The sequence below is a fragment of the Nipponia nippon genome, unplaced genomic scaffold, assembly GCF_047370975.1.
Source record: "Nipponia nippon isolate SJK-2023a ecotype South Korea unplaced genomic scaffold, ASM4737097v1 scaffold_3, whole genome shotgun sequence".
NCBI classification, from domain to species: domain Eukaryota; kingdom Metazoa; phylum Chordata; class Aves; order Pelecaniformes; family Threskiornithidae; genus Nipponia; species Nipponia nippon.
Genome location: NW_028262347.1, coordinates 72,045,253 through 72,064,465, shown reverse-complemented (window position 1 = coordinate 72,064,465; position 19,213 = coordinate 72,045,253). Strand labels below are relative to the sequence as shown.

General features: G+C 38.3%; 1 protein-coding gene across 1 annotated transcript in view; it reads right to left on the bottom strand.

Annotated features, from left to right (window-relative positions):
- PIK3C2G (phosphatidylinositol-4-phosphate 3-kinase catalytic subunit type 2 gamma) overlaps positions 1 to 19,213 on the bottom strand; it is a 209,504-nt gene that overhangs the window by 47,070 nt on the left and 143,221 nt on the right. The window contains exons 25-26 of the mRNA XM_009471034.2: positions 10,690 to 10,846; positions 5,975 to 6,084 (exon numbers count right to left, since the gene is read on the bottom strand). Coding sequence (XP_009469309.2) covers positions 5,975 to 6,084; positions 10,690 to 10,846 — 267 coding nt within the window. The remainder of the gene's footprint in view (positions 1 to 5,974; positions 6,085 to 10,689; positions 10,847 to 19,213) is intronic.

The window sequence follows — 19,213 nt, the reverse complement described above, 5'->3', positions numbered from 1 at the left end:
AAGTTGGTAATGTCACAGGTATTCGTTGCTGAGATCCTCTTGCTCCCTAAGCCACTACCATCTTTGCCTGTGCCTAAAGCTGGCTCTGCCTTCACAAAGATGACAAAAAGTTTCTTAGTTATTTCAGAGCTCTGGTAGCCCAAGCGGCTTAGAGAATTGCCTAATGGTCTATAGATAGGTCACTTCAGTTTTCCCATATGAAGGGCATCAAAAGCACAGGTTAATCGGAAGAAAACAGGAAACTGTCATGAACTAAAGCAACATTAATTGTGAATCACAATATTGCTCACACACAGTTTTCAAGCAGAAAAAATATTTTTTCCACATGGTAATATCCATGTACCATGCAGATTGGTGTCTGATCTAATTCTCAGAAAAGTGAGTTAAATATCTGGGATTATTGAAAAGTAATGACTTTCCGCTTTCCACCTGCTAAACTGACTTTGAATTTCAGATTTGGCTGACAGTCTTGCTACAGAACTGTCAAATTACGGTATCAGGTAAAACATGCACAGACTGGTTGGTTGCTTGTGTAAACAGAGATGGATGAAAAGATTGGCTAACGTTTTCAAGAGTGACTAGTGAGAGTTGGTGCCTTGATTTTTAGAAAGTAGACATTTCTTATTGGACAGGTATTCTGAGGGCTGGTGCTTAGATCTTTTTGGGCAGAGCAGCCTTTCTCCACAGCCTTTTAAGACCACACACACTCATTATTACTGACTAGCTATCCAGATCTTAGTCTTCGTATATATAATAATAAATATTCACCCCAAACTTCAGAATAATTTTCTTTATCATCCTCGATGGCATCCTACTTCTCATTTCCATCTAGGCCTGAAACAATTTAGAGTATAATGAGCAAAATTTATTTTCATGGGATTCTCAGATGTTAATGAACATGGTATTTCATTTATATCCAACTTTTCCATCCATGAATTTACCAGGGTCCATTTTAAAACAAGTTGGGTAGTATGCCCCCAACAGCTCTTAACAGACTTTTCCAGCATATTACTGCTTTCAGGGACAGACTTGTTCTAATTTTCAGCAATATTTATTCATGGACAGTTGATATTCTTTTTGTGTACAGCAGTGATAACCCTTCAGTTTAATACCTTCTTTCCCAATGTGATAGTATATGGGCAATAATCATATTCTTTTTACCCCATAGTTTGCTAGGCTTTAAAATCCAGGTTTACTTCAGACTAACTCTGGTCCCATGGGCTGAGCACATCACGTACTCTCCTAAGCGTATCTTCCAGTCTAGTTTCCGTACTAGTCCTCCTATGTGCCTCTCCCTGAACAGAGGACGTTCCTCTCCCCTGAGCTGGTGGTATGGGGGGGGTTGTACAACAGTATGAATGCCTCAGACAACATAAATTCAAGGAGGAAGTCTGCCTCTGTTCCTTTGAGGCACATCTGCCGCAATCTTTACAAACTGTTTGAATGCTGCTGAGAGGAGTTTAGTACTGTAGTTTTGTCTGTGCCCTTTCAGAAGTCACCAGCTTTCATGGGTTTTTCGGTTGTTTGGAAGATTTCTTGCTGGAATATCTGCAGCCACCTGAGAAACAGGGATCAGCTGATCAGTTTGAGATTGGTGTCATGTTTTGAAAGGAGTTACTGTGAATTGTCCAGTTTTGCAACTGCCAGCATTTGTGGTTTGGAGTGGATATGCCTGACCTGGGCAATGACAGGTACCAAATAAATGATTCTGTAAATAAATAAGTAAAGATGGCAGCTGACCCAAGCAGCCCCCCCCCTCAATCAGGCTGCTGAAGATATGCAATGGTGCTTTGCAGGTAACTGTCAGATCCACCATGCATCTCTTATTCATGGGCTTCTACGAGTGGGTTAGATTGCATACTGCAATCAATTGAAATCAACTCCATTCATTACATTAGGCTACCTTTAATCCCTTAAAAATAATTTTAAATATACATCCCTTTACAGGCACATTAAAAATGTCACGCAGCATGCAACACCATGCTGACATTTGAAGACATCTGCAGAAAGCCAAAGAGGAAATTTATATCCAGAGGTAAGATGGGTTTCCAGTTTCTGGTAAAACTGTGTTGTGAGGGGAAGAGGAAAGGAGGGAGGGGAAAGGATCAAATTGAGTTTCAAGGATCAAACTGAGTTCAGGGCAAATGCTGGAGAGACAACAATGTTTCATTTGGCACTAGGCGCACAGAACTGACAAGCAAACACAGAAACTCTTGTTTAACTCTCAATTGGTGCATTGTTTATCCATGATCTGAGGGTGCGACCTTCCAGAAGGCTGTAAGCTGTGAGGCTTAACACTGCCGCTCATCAGCTCATAGCAGTGAACTGACCCAATGTGAGAAGAATACAGTACACAAATGAGACCACAGATGTTTGAACATGCCTTAAATCAAGAATGAGAGGAAAGGAATTCAGTAAAACACAGAATGCTTTACAATCCTGAAAAGGGTCAGTACATTACTGTCCAAACTCTGGTAGCATTATTCTGTTGGCTAAAAAGGTGACGGCAAAAAACAAATTAGCATTGTTTTGGCAGGAATATTTGTGACATAGTTCATCATTTCATGTTGTTTTTAAACAACAGTAGAGGCAATGTCAGTATTACTGCTCAAACCAAACTCAGACAATTGCTAAAAGAAACCTATTTCTACAGAAATACAGAGAAATACTGTTCTCCTATTTCCACTAGCGGAAGATTGGGTTTTCAGCAGATATACATTATATGTCGAAGCTGAAAGATTACAATAACTGCCTTGTACTTAGAACAAGAAATAACTTTCTGTTGGCAGATTTTAACATTCCAATGATCACACTCCTTATCTAGAAAATAACTTTTTAAAAACAATAAAATGGTTTTGGAAGTAATTATGGAGAAGAAGGAGCTACGAATTGTGAAGGATTTAAGAGCTACTGGAAGTTAGGCTAATAACCAGAACTTTCAGTTTCCTTGGCTTTCTAAGTATAGCCTGAAAAATAGATACAGGAATAAGCTACAGAGTAACCATGAAAAGTGGGTGACTGGATTTTTTCTCACCCACACTTTTTGTATAACAAGGAGGTAGGAAAGAATTTTTCTGAAGGACAGGAATAAAGACAATGTAGGTAATGCAAAGCTCACAAACCCCTCAATATATTAACATTCCTGGGGGGCAGGTCAGAAAATTCTTATACAGAGGGCTAAGTTCTGCATGGATCCGGGTATCAGGCCATCCCAAAGTCTTTATTTTGAAAAGCACCTGGATACACTTTTCAGAAGTTAAAATACTACTTGACATGAAACCTGACATTCTGTCCATGTTTAGACATGTAAAAATGTTAGTTAATATGGGTTAAACTAACACCAATTATGTTCAAACATGAATAGAAATTAGAATAAAGAAAAAAAAAAACACCAAGAGAAATGAGATCCATGGAAATTCATGAGCTGATCACAAGAGACTTTTTTCTTGCAAATGAGCATATATATAATACAAACATGCCCTAAGAGTATTAAAGAACAAAATACACACCCTAGCAATATCTGACTTTTCTACATGATGTAATGATCTCTATAGGCAATAACAAATCTACACTTCAGCATTTTGAAGGAAACTGGAACAACAGATCTAGAATTCACTAAAAATATTTTAGCAGAAAATACTGTTTCAAATAAGAACAGAGCCCACAGCACTGTCCAGATCTGCACCATGATGCCAATTTTGTTGGTAAGCAGGACCTGAGTGGCATTTGCACTGTGAAGGCCTTCGTTACTTTAACATCAACCCTAACAAGAAATCTAATGGGAAGAAGGACATGCTGGCCTCTGAGACCTACCTATAGTCTCTCTGGGCTGAAAAGGATATGCTAATCCTAATATGAACCTCTACCAGGCAACAAAGCACACCAACTCTTCCCACTTCCAAAACAGTGTTGAGCCACATCTCCTTCCTAACGCCAACTGTTATTCCACATGCTTTGGCTGAGAAAGATTGCAATTGAATTCCCACTCTGAAGTCCCTCACTTCCTTCACCCTAACCCTCAAAACACCACAACCACCTTGCTCAACTCAAAGAAAAAGTGTGGAGCTACAGCTCTGTCTTGAACCCAGCCCTCATCCTTCATCTTCCAGCTAACCAAGACTGCAGTGATATTAAGTCTAACCATAACCTTAGTCCTACCCAACTGAAAAGCATGCTGATCCTTTCCATCTCCAGAAGAGTGCTGGGCACAGGCTCTGAGCGTTGCATGACACTAATGCAATTTTCACTCTGAAGACTCACATTTCCCTATTTGTTATGTATATCCTAGCCTTTTTTCACTAATTAAATGAATTGGTTTTTTTACCCATGAGGGACAGACACAACCACCCAAACTATTTGACAGAATCAAGAATTTTACGTTTTAATTAGAAACTGCATGTTTCCTATTTGAAGTGGAAATATAAGTCTGTAATTTGGGAATATGTGAAATTTTAAAGGAAAGGATAAGATAGGAGTAGACCATAAATGTGAAGCTGTAATTAAATTTTAAAATAAAACAACTTTGTTAAGGGGCAAGAGGGAAAGCATATGAAAAAACAAGCGTTAAAGGAGAAGGAACTCAGTGCTCTGCTGTGTGTAAAGTAATGAAACAATAATTTTGTTTGAGAGGTTCCCCTCTTTTTCATCAAAGAACGGTCTTCCTTAAACTCTCTAGGTCTCTGTTCCCACCTTCTCTGAACCTGCAGCCTCAGTTTCTGATTCTAATACACGATAAGGAGACGTATACACAACACAATTCAAATTGCTCAAAATCTTCATATGGGCCTCTGTAATAGTAATGAGACTGGCTCAGCTGCTCCAGTTCAAGCTTTCATCTCATTTATTCATTGCAATGTGCCCTCTGGCTGTACTGAATTGCTCTTGCCTTAAGGCAGTTTGCACAGTGTGGGGAACTGTGCTGCCTTATGGGAGTGTCCTTTAGGGCTCTGAGTTTTAAAAGAGCCCTTGACTTAGAGTCCAGTGCTGTGACCTGGATATGTGCCCTGCACTTGGGCCAGAGGAAGAGGTCAGAAGAGTTTGGCTTGCTTTGCATGTGTACGTGGTGTCCAAGGTGTGTGAATTCATAACTGTCCTTGGGAAATGATGGTGCTGCACAGGACAGGGTCTGACAGGGACAGATTTTCTCATTCTGTGCCTAAAATGGGAAAGTGAGTTTCCAAATCCAGTCAGTCTCCACTGGCTCCATCTAGAGCATCATCACATAAACAGCTGGAATTATATGTAATGCAGAGTCCTGACCCGAAAGATCAGGACTGAGGGTTTCAAACTGATTTTATACAGGTCATCTGCAGCCCCTCATCAATAATCCTCAGTTATTATCATAAACAAGTGAAAGGTTTCATTCTCCTAACACAAATCAAGCTTTAAACATACATATATTCACACAAAATGCTTTTCTGTGACAGATCTGTTAAGTGCTTAAAAGGAAGAATCAGCACCATTTTGCAGAGAGAGAAACTATGGTTAACAGAGAGGAATTAACTCACCTGAAGCAACACAGAAGGTCAAGAGAAGAACAGAAAAGGGAATAAAATGCAGGAATTCCAGGTCCTCACTCAGTCCATTAACAAGTTGAACCTTTTTATGCAGTCTAAATCCTGTTGCATGTAGGTACTTCATTTAAAAGCAGAGAAGAAAGTTGACTACAAATAAGCCAGGATGGTTTCACCATGAAAGCCAAAGACATCTCTAGGTGCTGAATAAGTGACTTGTTACAAGTGTACCACAAATGCACAACTGTTTCTGTCAGAAATTTGAGGAGATTGGTTATAACACCAATAAGGAATGGACTTTTTTAAAGTAAACATGTGAAGACCAATTATCCTTTTGTGTAATTTCATTGATTACAACCCCTTAATAAAACAGAAAAATTGCCTTTTTTTTTTTTTTTAATTTGACAGGTTTGTTTCATGACTGAAAGAGATCAGGTTTCTTGATTATATTCTGGTTTTACCTTGTAAAGTAGCTTGTAGCCTGGAGGTCTGAGTCCTGAGGACGGAGGTTATCATACACATACTTCAGATCCTGAATGCTGTTTAGCTCGGGCAATCCTGCATGCAGCATCTTAAAGTAAAGAAATATCATTAGTCCACTAACTATTAAAAAGAAATTTAAATGAAATGGGGCTAACTGAGAGAAGAAAGGTTTTACACCAAAAGGACTTCTTGTAAAACACAAAGTTTTGCGGATCTGAAAAGTGGTTCTGATGCTAGAGCAATGCCTGGAACGCTAAAGTGAATATATTGCATTGTAAACCTTCACACTGAGGTGCTGGAAAGGGGCATGGGTCAAAATCATTGATCCTTTTTAGTTATTTATTTTCTCTTCAGATATCATAATCTCAATGTGTGCATTGCTAAGCTTCCTTCATAGCCTTCTGATGGCGATAAACGGAAAGCGACCAAATTCAGTCACCTGAACAATAGTTAACCACGTTTCTGGTATGCTCACAGTGTTATCCTAGTCCTAATCCAATTTAGCGCATCATCACCTTCTCATTTGTAGCTACTGATTCCACCATCATTGCTCTGGACTCATCCTGCTAAGGGATCATAGATTCACTCCCTTTACAGTCAATGGAGGAGGAAGGTTCCTTTAGATGTCGATTCATAGCAGGAGCCCTGACTTGGGCGCGGAGAACTGCCTTCTATAGAAGTGTATCATTCTTCATGGATGTGGGACAATTCTGTTCTAGTTAGTTGGCCAGTTAGTTTGTTCAAAAGACAAATAATGCAAATATTCCCCTTGCAAAATAACATGAGTAGGGTAGACAACTGAGTGTGTCCAATTGCCCATACAGCTTTCTCCAGGCATTTTAAAATATCAGCAACAAAAATAATTTTGACTCACTTCAAAACCTACTGATTTTTCCCAACAATCACAGTAAAGTTGAGAGCAATGCTTTGTGTGTAATGGAGAAAAAAAATGACTCCTTCACATTGCTCGGAAGCAAATGTATCTGAATTTGCAGTCACTGCTGTGCATTCTTCATTGATATTTACGTCTATTTCAGACAGAAAGACCCACTGAGTTTTGCAGGTAACAGCAAAGAAGAAAGGAAGCACTGTTTTTATTTTAAGGTTTGGTTGAGAGATGAACAGATTAAGGGGAAAAGAGATGGAGGGGTATTTCACTATCCCTTCAAACTTTCCCAGTATTTTTAAGTCAAGTTTCAATATTTTTTATATTTTCTTTTTGGCACTATGAGGAAAATCTTGCTTTGTATCTGACCCAATCTATACTACCACTGGACAGTTAGATTGCTGTCTCACAGAGTTATGTCTAGCAAAGAGCAGAGAAAATGAGAAAGCTCAATGAGGTGAATTTAAGTGAGTGGAGAGCAGGGACGATAACAACATTCAGCACTTAAGGACACACAATGCTATTTATCTGTATGCCTTCAACTCATTTCTAAAAGATAACAACAACTCCTGTCCCCTTTAAAAAAAAAAAAAAAAAACGAGTTGCTGCATAGGCAAATTAAGCTTCTTGCCCTGCATTAGAAAAGGGAACAATAACAGATATGAACATCATCTGAATGATCTGTAGTGCAACTGAAAAACAGGGGGTTTTTTAGGTTCTATGCATTGCAGAAGGTGGAAAACAATTTGCTAAAGCGAAAAAACGACTTTAGCTGGACAGTACCTACACAGTGCTTTGCTGGCTGCAAGGGGGTCTTAGGGGCTTATTATAGTGCTTCCTCCCTTTTGCTCCATGTTACGTATCTTTCGTGTTTTCAGTCCCCTAACAGAGGAGGCTTCTGAAAACTGTGGCTAGTGATACTAGACGCTAATTAGACAAGACAGGGAACAACTGTTCAGAAAACAACTACAGGTTGCCTAGGGCAACTCAAATGTCACTAGATGCCTAAGTTCAAGTGCCTGCATTGCTCCCCTCATTTGGCCACACATATGGCCTGGTTATCCCAGGCCTTCGGACTCACTGAGTGGAGCTACCTATGCTCTCCTTGGGTCTGGATTCGGAGCTGGTGTGTGACGCTCAGCCTGCCATCCCATGAAAAATGAATAGTCCTGGCACATACTTCCCCTGTGTTTGACCTCCAAAATGGGGGTGTTTCCTAATCTTGTTTTCCCCAAGGGTGTTTCTGAGTTGTAGAAAGGTGAAATGACTTGTACAGGGACATGGGATTCTTGAGTCTTAGATCTGCTCTGTCTAGGTACCGTTTCATGTTTTATACTATTAGGTCGACCTGTTTCTTGTCACAACAGAGGCAAGTGGATCAATTACTTGCTGTCTAGTGTCACCTCTAAGCCCCTTTTAATAATTTTCTACCTGAAAAATCTTTATAACAGCAATGGATTTTGCATTTTTTTAAACTAATCGAAAGGTGTTTGTGTCCTGCGATCACCCTCTTTATAATAGTTCACATCAATTCTTTAATGAGAGCAAAGCTGATGAACTACAGGCATTTACACAGCTGAACTCTGCCAGCAGACTCTTGGTTCTCCCACAGATGTTTCTGCTTTTGAAAGTGATGGAAACTTCATGGATTATTTCTTACTCCCAGTAGCAAATGTCAGTACAGCTCTAGAAACATGCTGCTCACTACCAAGAAAAAGCATCAATTCTCAAACTGGGCAAAAAACCCCAAATTGTTGTTCATATTCATGGTTTGCTAGAAACCACTAACAGTTACTGACCATCCAGAGCACAGTTTACTACTCCTGTGAAGTACTGTACTTTTTTTAAATAGTCTGATTGTTTAGATTTTTTAACCATGTTTTATAAATAGCATATCAGAAAACAGAATGTGGGAGGGGAAGGAAAGATTACTGATGCAGATTTCCAGATAGTGAGAGAAATCTTAGACTGTCACTGATACAAATAGGGAAGGGTTAGTTTATCTTGCCCCTTCATGATAACATCTGATATTTTTGCATGGAAATGAATTCAAAGTGGAACTTCTTCAGAGTCTATTTACTTTTCCAGAAATGATCCATGAAACTAAAACATTTTGATACTTACAGTTTCCGACGAACACCCCATTTCAAGTGCAGAACCAGACTCACCCTTCCAAACATCACTGGCAAAAACAAGGCGTTTGCAAACTTGTTTAATTTCCTTTTGATATGAAGTGCTCATCGATGGGGTGTGAGTATGCTGCCAGTTATTTTTCAATTATGACGTGCAACACAATTGCCTGAACTGCAGCTCACTGAAAAATGTTAAAGCTGTATGCTGACTTTTAGCTCAGCACTATTACCTCTCCTTAAAGATCAGCTGAAACAAAAGAAGATGCAGCATGTCCTGAATATAGACAAACTTGAGCTATATCCAGGCAGAGATAGCTAGTTATTTCAGAGCTCCTGCTGGGAACATTTTCCTACCGCTCTCTCTCTGTTATCCCAGAGTAATCTAACATCGTTATCTTTGCTGATTGCAGAAAAAGGGACTGCACTGGGGACAAGGAGGTGAGCAGAAGATGTAGTTATATTTGCAGCATGCGGTTTTAGGCAACCTGTTCAGAAATACAGAGATTATTGCTGTGGATGAGGGAGCATGAGTGCTCCTGAGTTTTCCAGAGGCTCCTTAACTTAGACAGTATCTCCTACAACTGCACTCTGCACTGTTTTCTGTGCAAAATTATGCTTTATGACGGGAACGCAGTTTTGCTGCACCTTTGTGACTACTTAGAAGTTGGGTTAAGAGATCTGGGGCAATCCTTCCTGCTCCATATTGGAAAATCAGTCACTGTACCACTGCATGAGAATCCATGGACAAGAAGAAACAAGATGAGTGAATTCTTGCCATTTCTCCCCTCCCCATTGCAGAAGTTGGAGATGATAGAGCAGTGTTTACAGAGCAATTTCTTGGCTGTACCCCAGCCTCAGCAGGGGTTCTGTTTATAAGGTTGTGTAGATTTTTTCATGCACAGACCAGTCACCTAGGTTTTGCGTGGGGCCCTGGACATAAGTTTTAGATTAATATCTTGGCCAAGTAATTTAGCAAATATCAGTTAATTTAATATTCTCATTCTACCCGTGAAGGGGGAAAATCATTAAACTTTCACGCAGAAGTAAACAGAGGCATAAAGCAGTTATAGAATCTGCCACAACATGTGACTCAGTAGGAATACTTAAGGGATAGAAACTCCAAGAAGTCTCAAAATCCTATATGAAATTATTTTTAAACCTGTGTTAATATGGGTAGTGCTCTTTCTTTTCTGTGTTTGCCATCCTAAGAAGGGAGCATGGAAATATGCAAAAAAAAATTCTAATGGCATCACTGTTAGCTGCAGCGCTGCTAGGTACTGTCACATCACCCACTCTGTGAAATATTTAGTTTATTTTGTCTTGCTGTATCCATGAACAAGATTGGTAAATGATTGTTAGAAGACCTAGAAAAAGGGCTCAGTGAAATTCCTGAATGTGAAACTTGTACCCAGCTTCTTTTGCAGTTTTCTGCTATTTTGTAAAAAAGAATGTATTAAAAAAAGGAAAAAATCAAGCAACTTAGCTTTTGTTTTCTCAGAAATTAGTACTGAAACTGGATAGTTTTTTTGCACGGGAAGTGCCAGCACTAACATTTTCTGCAGTGCAGCTGATACCTCTTCAAATCACAGTGCTACTGGAGGCAGCATAGAAGAGGTAAAAGGAAAGAGGACACCAGAGGAAATTGATTTTTTTATTTCATCCTCAAGCTTCTTACCATCTCCAGCAGTTTCAGGAGTAACTGGCTGTGTTTCCTGACTATATTATAAGCTCGACAGCAAAGCTCCACAAACTCTTGAAAACGCTGTGGGTTTTTTCCACCTTCTGTGATGAAATACTCCATCTCTGATGTGAAGATGAAGGGAGCTCGGTCCCTTGAAAAGAGAACAATTACATGAGAAATTTCACCCAAAAGAGCAAATCATGCAAGACAATTAATATTTGTAACTCATTATTCACATTTTCTTTTCCAGTATTACCTTCCTCATTATTTCATCTCTCCCTTCCTCAATGTGGACAACTCTATTGCTCTGCCAGCAAGAGCTTCCTAGTGAGAAAGCCAACAACTGAAGAAGTTTGGAGCTTACGTGTTTTCTTCTGGCTCTTCTTTATTTTTCTTTTTAAACTCTCATTGCTTTAATTTCTTGACTCCAGCCTGAAAGTGAATCTGGAAACAAGTTCTCTCCTGGTACTGAAATATTTAAAAGTTGTTCTCAAAGAGGATAGGATATAAATATCAACTCCCCACTAGGCAAGAAGTGAATTTAAGAGAAAAAATACAACTCCACAGGCCATCAACAACAAAAAATTACAACATATGGTGCTATCATTAAATATACACCATTCGAAAGGGATGTTTCTGACCCAGATTATGACAGAATAAAAAGTGTATTTACACTGTCTTGTTTTCTGTACTGTTACTCTGTATTCACCCTAAAGTAAATGAGGTGCAGAATCTGACACCATGTCTTGCCTTTTTTTCTTAACACTAGCATAGTTTGTGGCTATAACATGCTATTGCAGAAGAAAACAGATTAGCCAGGCTTTGGCTAACAATCCTATCATTTGATAGTTTCAGAAAGGCCTGATAGACTGCATCCTTGCACAGACAAAAATATTGCAGTGATTTACTCATCACAACTGTGTATACAGAGGCATGTAAGCAGATTAGAGGGCTATATTCAAAGGAAATATACACAGCATGTTAACCCTTAATTCAAAATGAACTTGAGTAAACTAAATATTCTTGGGAAGCCTGATGGCAGAAACAAATTTGAAGATCTCTGTTTCTTGCTAAAACCTCAAACATGCGCTGAGTCTGAACCCACTCTGCTTGCTGATTCATTCATTAGACAGAGAACCTTTCCTAGGAGTTTTCCTCATTTTCCTATAAAAATGCTTGCCTTCTATTATAAAAAGAAAGTCAAGTTGCTGTGAGATTCTAGGCTGCAGCTGAAAGTCCTAGTCACAAGAAATGTCCAGGTGGCCTTCCCTTTCTGATGTCTGGAAATTCTTCCTGTTTTACATACAAGATAACTTTGAAAGCTGACCTCTTATGGGTGCCATTCACCTCAAAGTAGCCCCAGCCATTAAGTTTTTTAATATATTATTCAATTTCAGCTAGGTAGTACTAGGAATGATGAAGGTCCACAATAGTCATTCTTATTCTTTCCTTCCACATTTTTCTTTATTATGCAAGATGTGAGTTCACAGTGTGACAGTTATGTTGCAGTATGACTGTGTGCTGTAGCTCTCACAGAATTACAAACCTGTGTCTATTACTGATTTCAGAGAGCAAGATTTTCCCAGAACCTACCTTCATTCATTCATTCATCTTTTAGCTTATTATTTGTTTAGCAGTGGTATTTAAAATAGACATTAAGTATTAAATAAATTGATGCCATTAGGGTCACATAAGTCAATTTGTTGAAGCCAGTGAGAAAGATAGAGCCAGAAAATTAGCAACATTAACATTTTCACTTATCTGTGGACAGAAGTCCAATCTAAACTGATTTAAAAGCACTTTAGCATCTTGAGAATGTATAAAAACCAAATCTGTTTCTTTTCTGCATTTATGTTTTTGGGCTAAAATATTCCAAGTCAAAACTACTGCTGTAAAGGTCCCATATGATGTATCATGTTAAAAATTCATATTCGATTTCTGATGTCAAACTGTATCAAAAGACACAATTACACTGTGAAAACATAGCCCTTTCTGAGCTAGTCCAAGTCTCCCACATTAAGCTACTTGAGCTGAAAACAGATACTGCAATCAGAAATTACTTTACTGGAAGAAATATGGTGTTTAACGTTGTTGGGTTGGGCTGTGAGCCAACTTCCACATAATGCAATGACTGCAACATTAGTTAATTCTCTTACTGTTGTTGCTAAAGGATCCATTTGAATGTACAACTGATATTTTAGTATTTATATTATTTATAGATTAATTTTACTTGTAAGATGATTTTAAGCAGTTTTACAACATTTTTAATTTCTCAGTATCATTTAAGACTGTCTTCTAAGGTGGTAGGCTTGTCCTCCCTTGTTAACCTGCAAAACATGATGTAGAAATTTGCTTTCCCTGGTTTTGCTCAAGGTCTTGTGATATCAGAACCTCTCCCACAAGGTAAACCATGCAATCAGTCAGATGCTGAAGCTCCATTTCTGCATGTGTCTAAGTAAGCCGGCTGCTCATAAAGGGAATGTTTTGCAATTGAAATTAAAAAAATACATAAAACCAACTTAGTATAGGAGGCAAGATGCACTAGAAGGAACAACACAGTCATTGCTCACAATAATATTAAAATACATAATATTAAAATACATAATATTAAAAAATACAAACAGCCACGTCAAGTCATCATCCATCCTGATGGGAAAATTTACATCAGCAAACAATAGAGGCTGTTTTAGCCTACATAAGAAAAAAAGAAATGCATGCCCTGGTGTTGCATGAGCATTCTAATTTATCACACACACACACATGTGCAAACGAACCTCACCCCCAAGCACAGCCTGTATTTCCATATTTAAACCAGTACATCTCTAACTGACAGCCTTCTTTGTGGCACATAGCTAAGGATCATATTACATGGTGGCATTTATTCAGAAGATATGCAATGCATCCAAAGGTCTGGTAATAATAACTATGAAAGACACCATTCAGTTGGACATAAATCTATTACATAGCTTGCTCACATGAAGTTATCTAAAAGATATAAACATGAGATACTTCCTACCCCAAAACATACCCTCAAGGTCACAGCTAAGCCCTATAATACTTTACATCCACAGGATGTTCAAAGACCAATGATTGCATTACAGCCAATGGGACAAGAGCCCCTTGGCCTAAAATCTGTATCTATTACAACTTGCTGTTTCCATCAAATTAATTAAATGACTGCCATCAGTTTAACAAAACTGGTGTAATGAAGTATTTTCAAGTAAAAGCTTTTTACCGTATATCTGTAGAAGACCAAAAGCCTTTTTTTCTTTATGGTGTGCTAAAGAAATACAGAATTGAAGCATTCTTGAATGACCTCTACTGTATAATGGTAATGTCGGGTACCATCATTTCTAGAAAAAGAGCCTCATTGAGAGAACTGGTGTGGCTTGAGATTGACCAAAGATGTACAGCCAATAAGCCTCCCCAAATCATTAAAGCTACCTTATCACAGCTTGCTCACTTTTTTTTTTTCTTTTTTTTTTCCACTAAAGCCCTAGATGAGATTAATGAGCCCTTTGGTTTTATAATAGAAATCAGTCAAAAAGGCAATACCCCCATTTATGTCAGAGTCTGATTGCAGTCCTGGACCTTAAAGACTTATACTTTACTATGGCTGTGACAAAAGAGTTTATTCAAGTCATTCAGTGAGAAGCAAGGCTAGTTTTATGGTGTTTTTATTCTTTTTTTCTTGTGCACTGCTTTTAGGGATTTAAGATTTTCATGGGAATGTGTTTTGCAGATCCTCTGGAGATTAAGAATGTTTGGATGATATGTCATGAGAGGGAGGAAAGAAAGGAAACCTCAAGCAACTGAAGAGATCATCATGCAAAAACAAACTTTGTCTAGGGTGATGGGAACATTTACTGGGACTTCACTGTAGGCTAGAAATATGCTGCGTTCCAAGAAGACCAGTAAGTTCATCAGGATTTGTTATGAAACACTAGATGTAAACGGATTAACAAAGCTTGTAAAGTGAACACTGGTTTTAGTTTTTCCTACTATGAATCTCATGGTACAGAACATTTAAGAATGATACATTGACTTCCTTTTATATTAAGGAGAAAAAGCATATGAGAGAATCAACAACAAATGACCTTTACTCTGATGCAATCTAAACTTCCTAATAGTTTAGTTATGGAAAAATTCAAGTCACACACAGTAATACAATGTCAAACCAGTTGTAGTCCAAGTTGTCATATGGACATAGGAGACAGTGTGTGAGAAACCATACAGAACTCTTTGCAATTTAAAAATCAGCTGCTCGGCAGCATACACCCCCATATATTCCCTGACTGCTTTAAAACCATTTTGGCTGAGTCAAGAGCGACCGATAGTATTCAGCATGACTATGTAGAATTTAGATGTATCCAGTAAAATAGGAAAAGCTTTTAGGGAGTGTTTGAATGCTGACATCCTTTGCTCACAGCAAAACCCAAAAGCTTATTGAAGAACACACACAAAATAAACGAACATGAAAGCCAAGTGAAAATACCTAATCATAGTAATCATATATATTTGTAGACACAGAAAAAAAACATAAGCCAGTGTATTCCTTTCATATATTAAAGAATGAAACACTGAACAACTGCACAATACAATTAGTCTCAAGCAGGCGCTTAAAAAGTCATAAAAAAATATGCCTGGAAAGGGGACCACAAGAGACACTCCATCTTTCTGTTTACCAGGACAAGATCAACCACAAACATTCTTCTGAGATGCTTATTTAGCCTGTTTTCAAAGATTTTTAGTGACAGAGTTCTTCTCCAACCTCCCTATCAAATTTCTGTTCCAGTATCTCCCCTCACAGTTTTTTTGCCTTAATGCCTAATCTAACCTTGCTGTGCTTTCATCCTATTAATTCTTGTTCTTTCCTAAGGGAACATGAAGATCCTGTCTTCTTTACAGCAGCCTCAAATGTATTCGCAGACTGTTACTATGTCTTTCCTCAATCTTCTGTAGACAATTGTTTTAACCTTTTCTTATAAGTCTTGTTTTCCAGATGTCTGATAATTTTAATTGCTTTTCTCTGGACTCCTTGTAATCTCTCTGGACTCCTTATCCACATCTTTCTAAAAGTAAAATGTTGAAAATATTCCAGCTGAAGTTTTACCAGTGTCACGTGAAGCAAAAGGATTACTTCATATTTCATGTTTCCAATTCAATATTCTATCATCAACTCATATTCAACTTGTCTGTAGTATAACTCTCAGATCCCTTTCTGACAAACTACCTATCGCTGCTAATCCCAACTTTCATCACAGTTAAAAACTCTTATAATAGGCCTCTACTAAAAATTAACAAACATGTTGTCTATCCCATCACACTGGTTACTAATGAAAATATTGAAAGATGTCAGTCCTATCACAAACCTGTTATAGGAGATGACAGTCTCTTCAGCAAACATAGAATCTAAATGATGTGAATATATTTTAAGTGACCTCATAACAGAGCAGTAGTTCTGAGCTTTGTATAAAATATAAATACTTCACTTGCTGGACTTGACAGCAGTTTTCCCATTGACTTCAATGACAGTTGCCACCACTTGCATTTTCACTGTCTTATATTGCAAATCTATGTTCAGATTTGTTTAGAAAACTTATCTGTTTTCTATTTCTTTTAGTGAAGAAATCTTGCTAACAGTTCCACAGATATGTGTCTGCTCCTGAAAACTGTAAACGGCCTCTTGCTGAGACTTTATTCCTCAAATCACCCAGACCTGATATATATCCATCCATGTCTAAATAAAATGACAGTCTAAATTTCAATTGCAAATAGTAATTACAATGCTATAAAAAGGAATAGAAGAGAGAAGTGAATTAGCAAATTTGAAGCAGCTTTCCAAAAAAAACAGAATTTATTTATCCTGAGGGGTTTACTCTCAATTGTATTTTTGGTAGCTTTTATTTCCAGTAACAGACAAACAGAGAGTTGCTTGGCCAAACAGGGAACTCGTGACTAAGCTTCAAGGCAAAAAGGACATATATAGGAAGTGGAAGTACAGACTGGCTACAAAAGAGAAATATAGAAACTCTGCCTGCATGTGCAGAAATGGTATTAGGAAAGCCAAAGCTCAACTAGAGTTAAAACTGGTGGTGGACACGAAGAACAACAAGAAGTTCTACTGATACATCATTAGTAAAAGGATGAACAAAGAAAATGTGGACTTGCTGCTGATCAGTGATATAGTGACATGGGAGCACAGACAAGGCTGAAGTACTCATTGCCTTCTTTGCTTCAGTCTTTACTGACAAGGCCCCCCAGGTGGTGGGCCAAATATGACCCCTGGAAGTGATGAAGGCTAACAGCATCCTGGGCTGAACTCATGGGAAAGCAGCCAGTAGATACCCTTTACATAGCACTTGTTAGTCCATATCCTGCCAAAAGAAGAAAGACAGTGCTAAAATAGAGTGAGTTCAGCAGAGGGCCACCAAGATGTTTCAGGGCTAGAGCACTTGGCTATGAGGAGAGGCTGAGGAATGTGGGCTTTGAGGAAGGTGGGCTTGTTTACTCAGGAGATGAGAAGGTTTTCAGCAGACCAAACAGCAATCTTCTAGTATCTATAGGAGGTTATGAAACAGATGGATCCAGGCAAGAATAAGAGATAAAATTGAAACAGCTGAGGTTCTGACTGGCCATAAATAAAACCCCCTTCACTCTGAGGATAACTGATTATTGAAACAGGTTGCCTGGAGAGGTTATCCTGGGAGGTTTTCAAGATTCAACTGGAGATAGCCCTGGGTAAACTGGTCTGAATTTAGTGTTGACCCTATCCCCTTAATACTTACACAGAAAGATTCCTGGATGCCCTGAGCATTCTTGGCTCAGGTAAACTACATGGCCTGGACATTCAAAACATGCATCTAATATTTTTGACCTACATTCTTCAACCAAATGATCAGAAGTCAAGTCTATACCAGATAACATGGTTTTAACTCTATTTTCTGCCATTTCTGCTGCTGTTTGAGATATCTACTGCATAAAAAGTTTTCTAATTACAAATTTGAAATCTCATTTCTGATTACAGTTTTACGCACATTATTTTTATATTAACATCTATCTTTAGAGGCAGACACATCAAACTAGAAAGAATCTCCTGCATTCCTTAGGTAACTGAGGACAGGTTTTAAACCATTATGGTATTATTTATTCATTAAGTTAGTTCTTATGTGTGTATCAACTTTGCTATTATCATTATTTTGCAATATCAGAGCTTAATGTTAGCTTTCCAGTAAAATCACTGTGTTGGACATGCCTGCTATTTTGGTCAGTAGTAAAAGAAATATTTCACACATAGGACTGGCCTATTCTGAAAGATTTATCTGTTTCTGTCAGTAATTGGATTGGTTATATCGAGATTTAATCGCGCTTAAAAGATACGGTAGAGCACAAGCTATAATCCTCGCCTAAGGGCTCTGATTCATCATTCAGTTAACATCTAGTTTCCCCATGTAAACTGAGCCATAGTAACTATTTATTTGTGTCCCTTTGCCTGTGCAAAGTGCAAGGGAATGTGACTTAACTAAAATCCCTTTCATTGTGGGCCAACTGAAGTTACTGAGTTTGTAAATCATGGAGATTTGATTACACCTGGTCGCACAGGATTACTATGCCAAGCAACAGTATAGCTAACACAAATATTTACAGCTGAGGTTAGACATGGTTACAGTTCTTAGTGTAGACCTAGTATTTGCAGTGTGTATTGTTACAGGGACTCATCTGGAACCTTACCTTGTAACAAGAAAATTGGCAATAATCTGGTGATGGGAAAGCAGAAACTAGTTCGAAGCATCTCTTGATGGTTTTCATTATGGCTGCATTGCCCCAGTCTCTGCTGTGGTCACTAGTTCTTCTGCAGTCTGACCACAGAATTTATTCACTCATGTCACAGAATTTCAACCACTTTGTACAGTCAGCTGCTTGCATATTTTGGAAGAATCCAAAAAAGATCTTCCCTGAAAGATGTACTTTGCTTTAAGAACATACACGTCTTCAACAGTTTCAAACATTGTCCTCTTGCAACCATGTGCATCTTATATTGACTGGTTAAAAAGCACTGCTGTGTCCAGCTCAGGCACCTTCTGAGATGAGTTAGGATCCTATATTCAGATAGACACATATAAAACAGCTGGCACTCAAAGTCACCAACAACCAGACTGCATAAAAATGTTAAGGTGGATTTAAATCCTTTATATACTTCACGTTCAATACCTATATGTGAAAGTGCTCAGTACAGCATTCCTGATGCCTTATACCATTTTCTAAGACTATCACATTTTCCAGATTTGTTAGGAGTTTATTACTAACCCTATTGATAAAACACTTGAGAGTTAATTCACAAGGAGATTGGAGCAATTCGTCTTGTTAACGGAGATTGTTGGACAACTGCTTTTTGTGTTCTGATGGACCCCCAGTATTGAAAAAAAGATTTTAAAACTCAGACATAAAAGTTGCCTTAAAATAAATAGAACAAGTGGGCTTATATCCTATACCTACCGAATATTCAGCTAACAGGTCT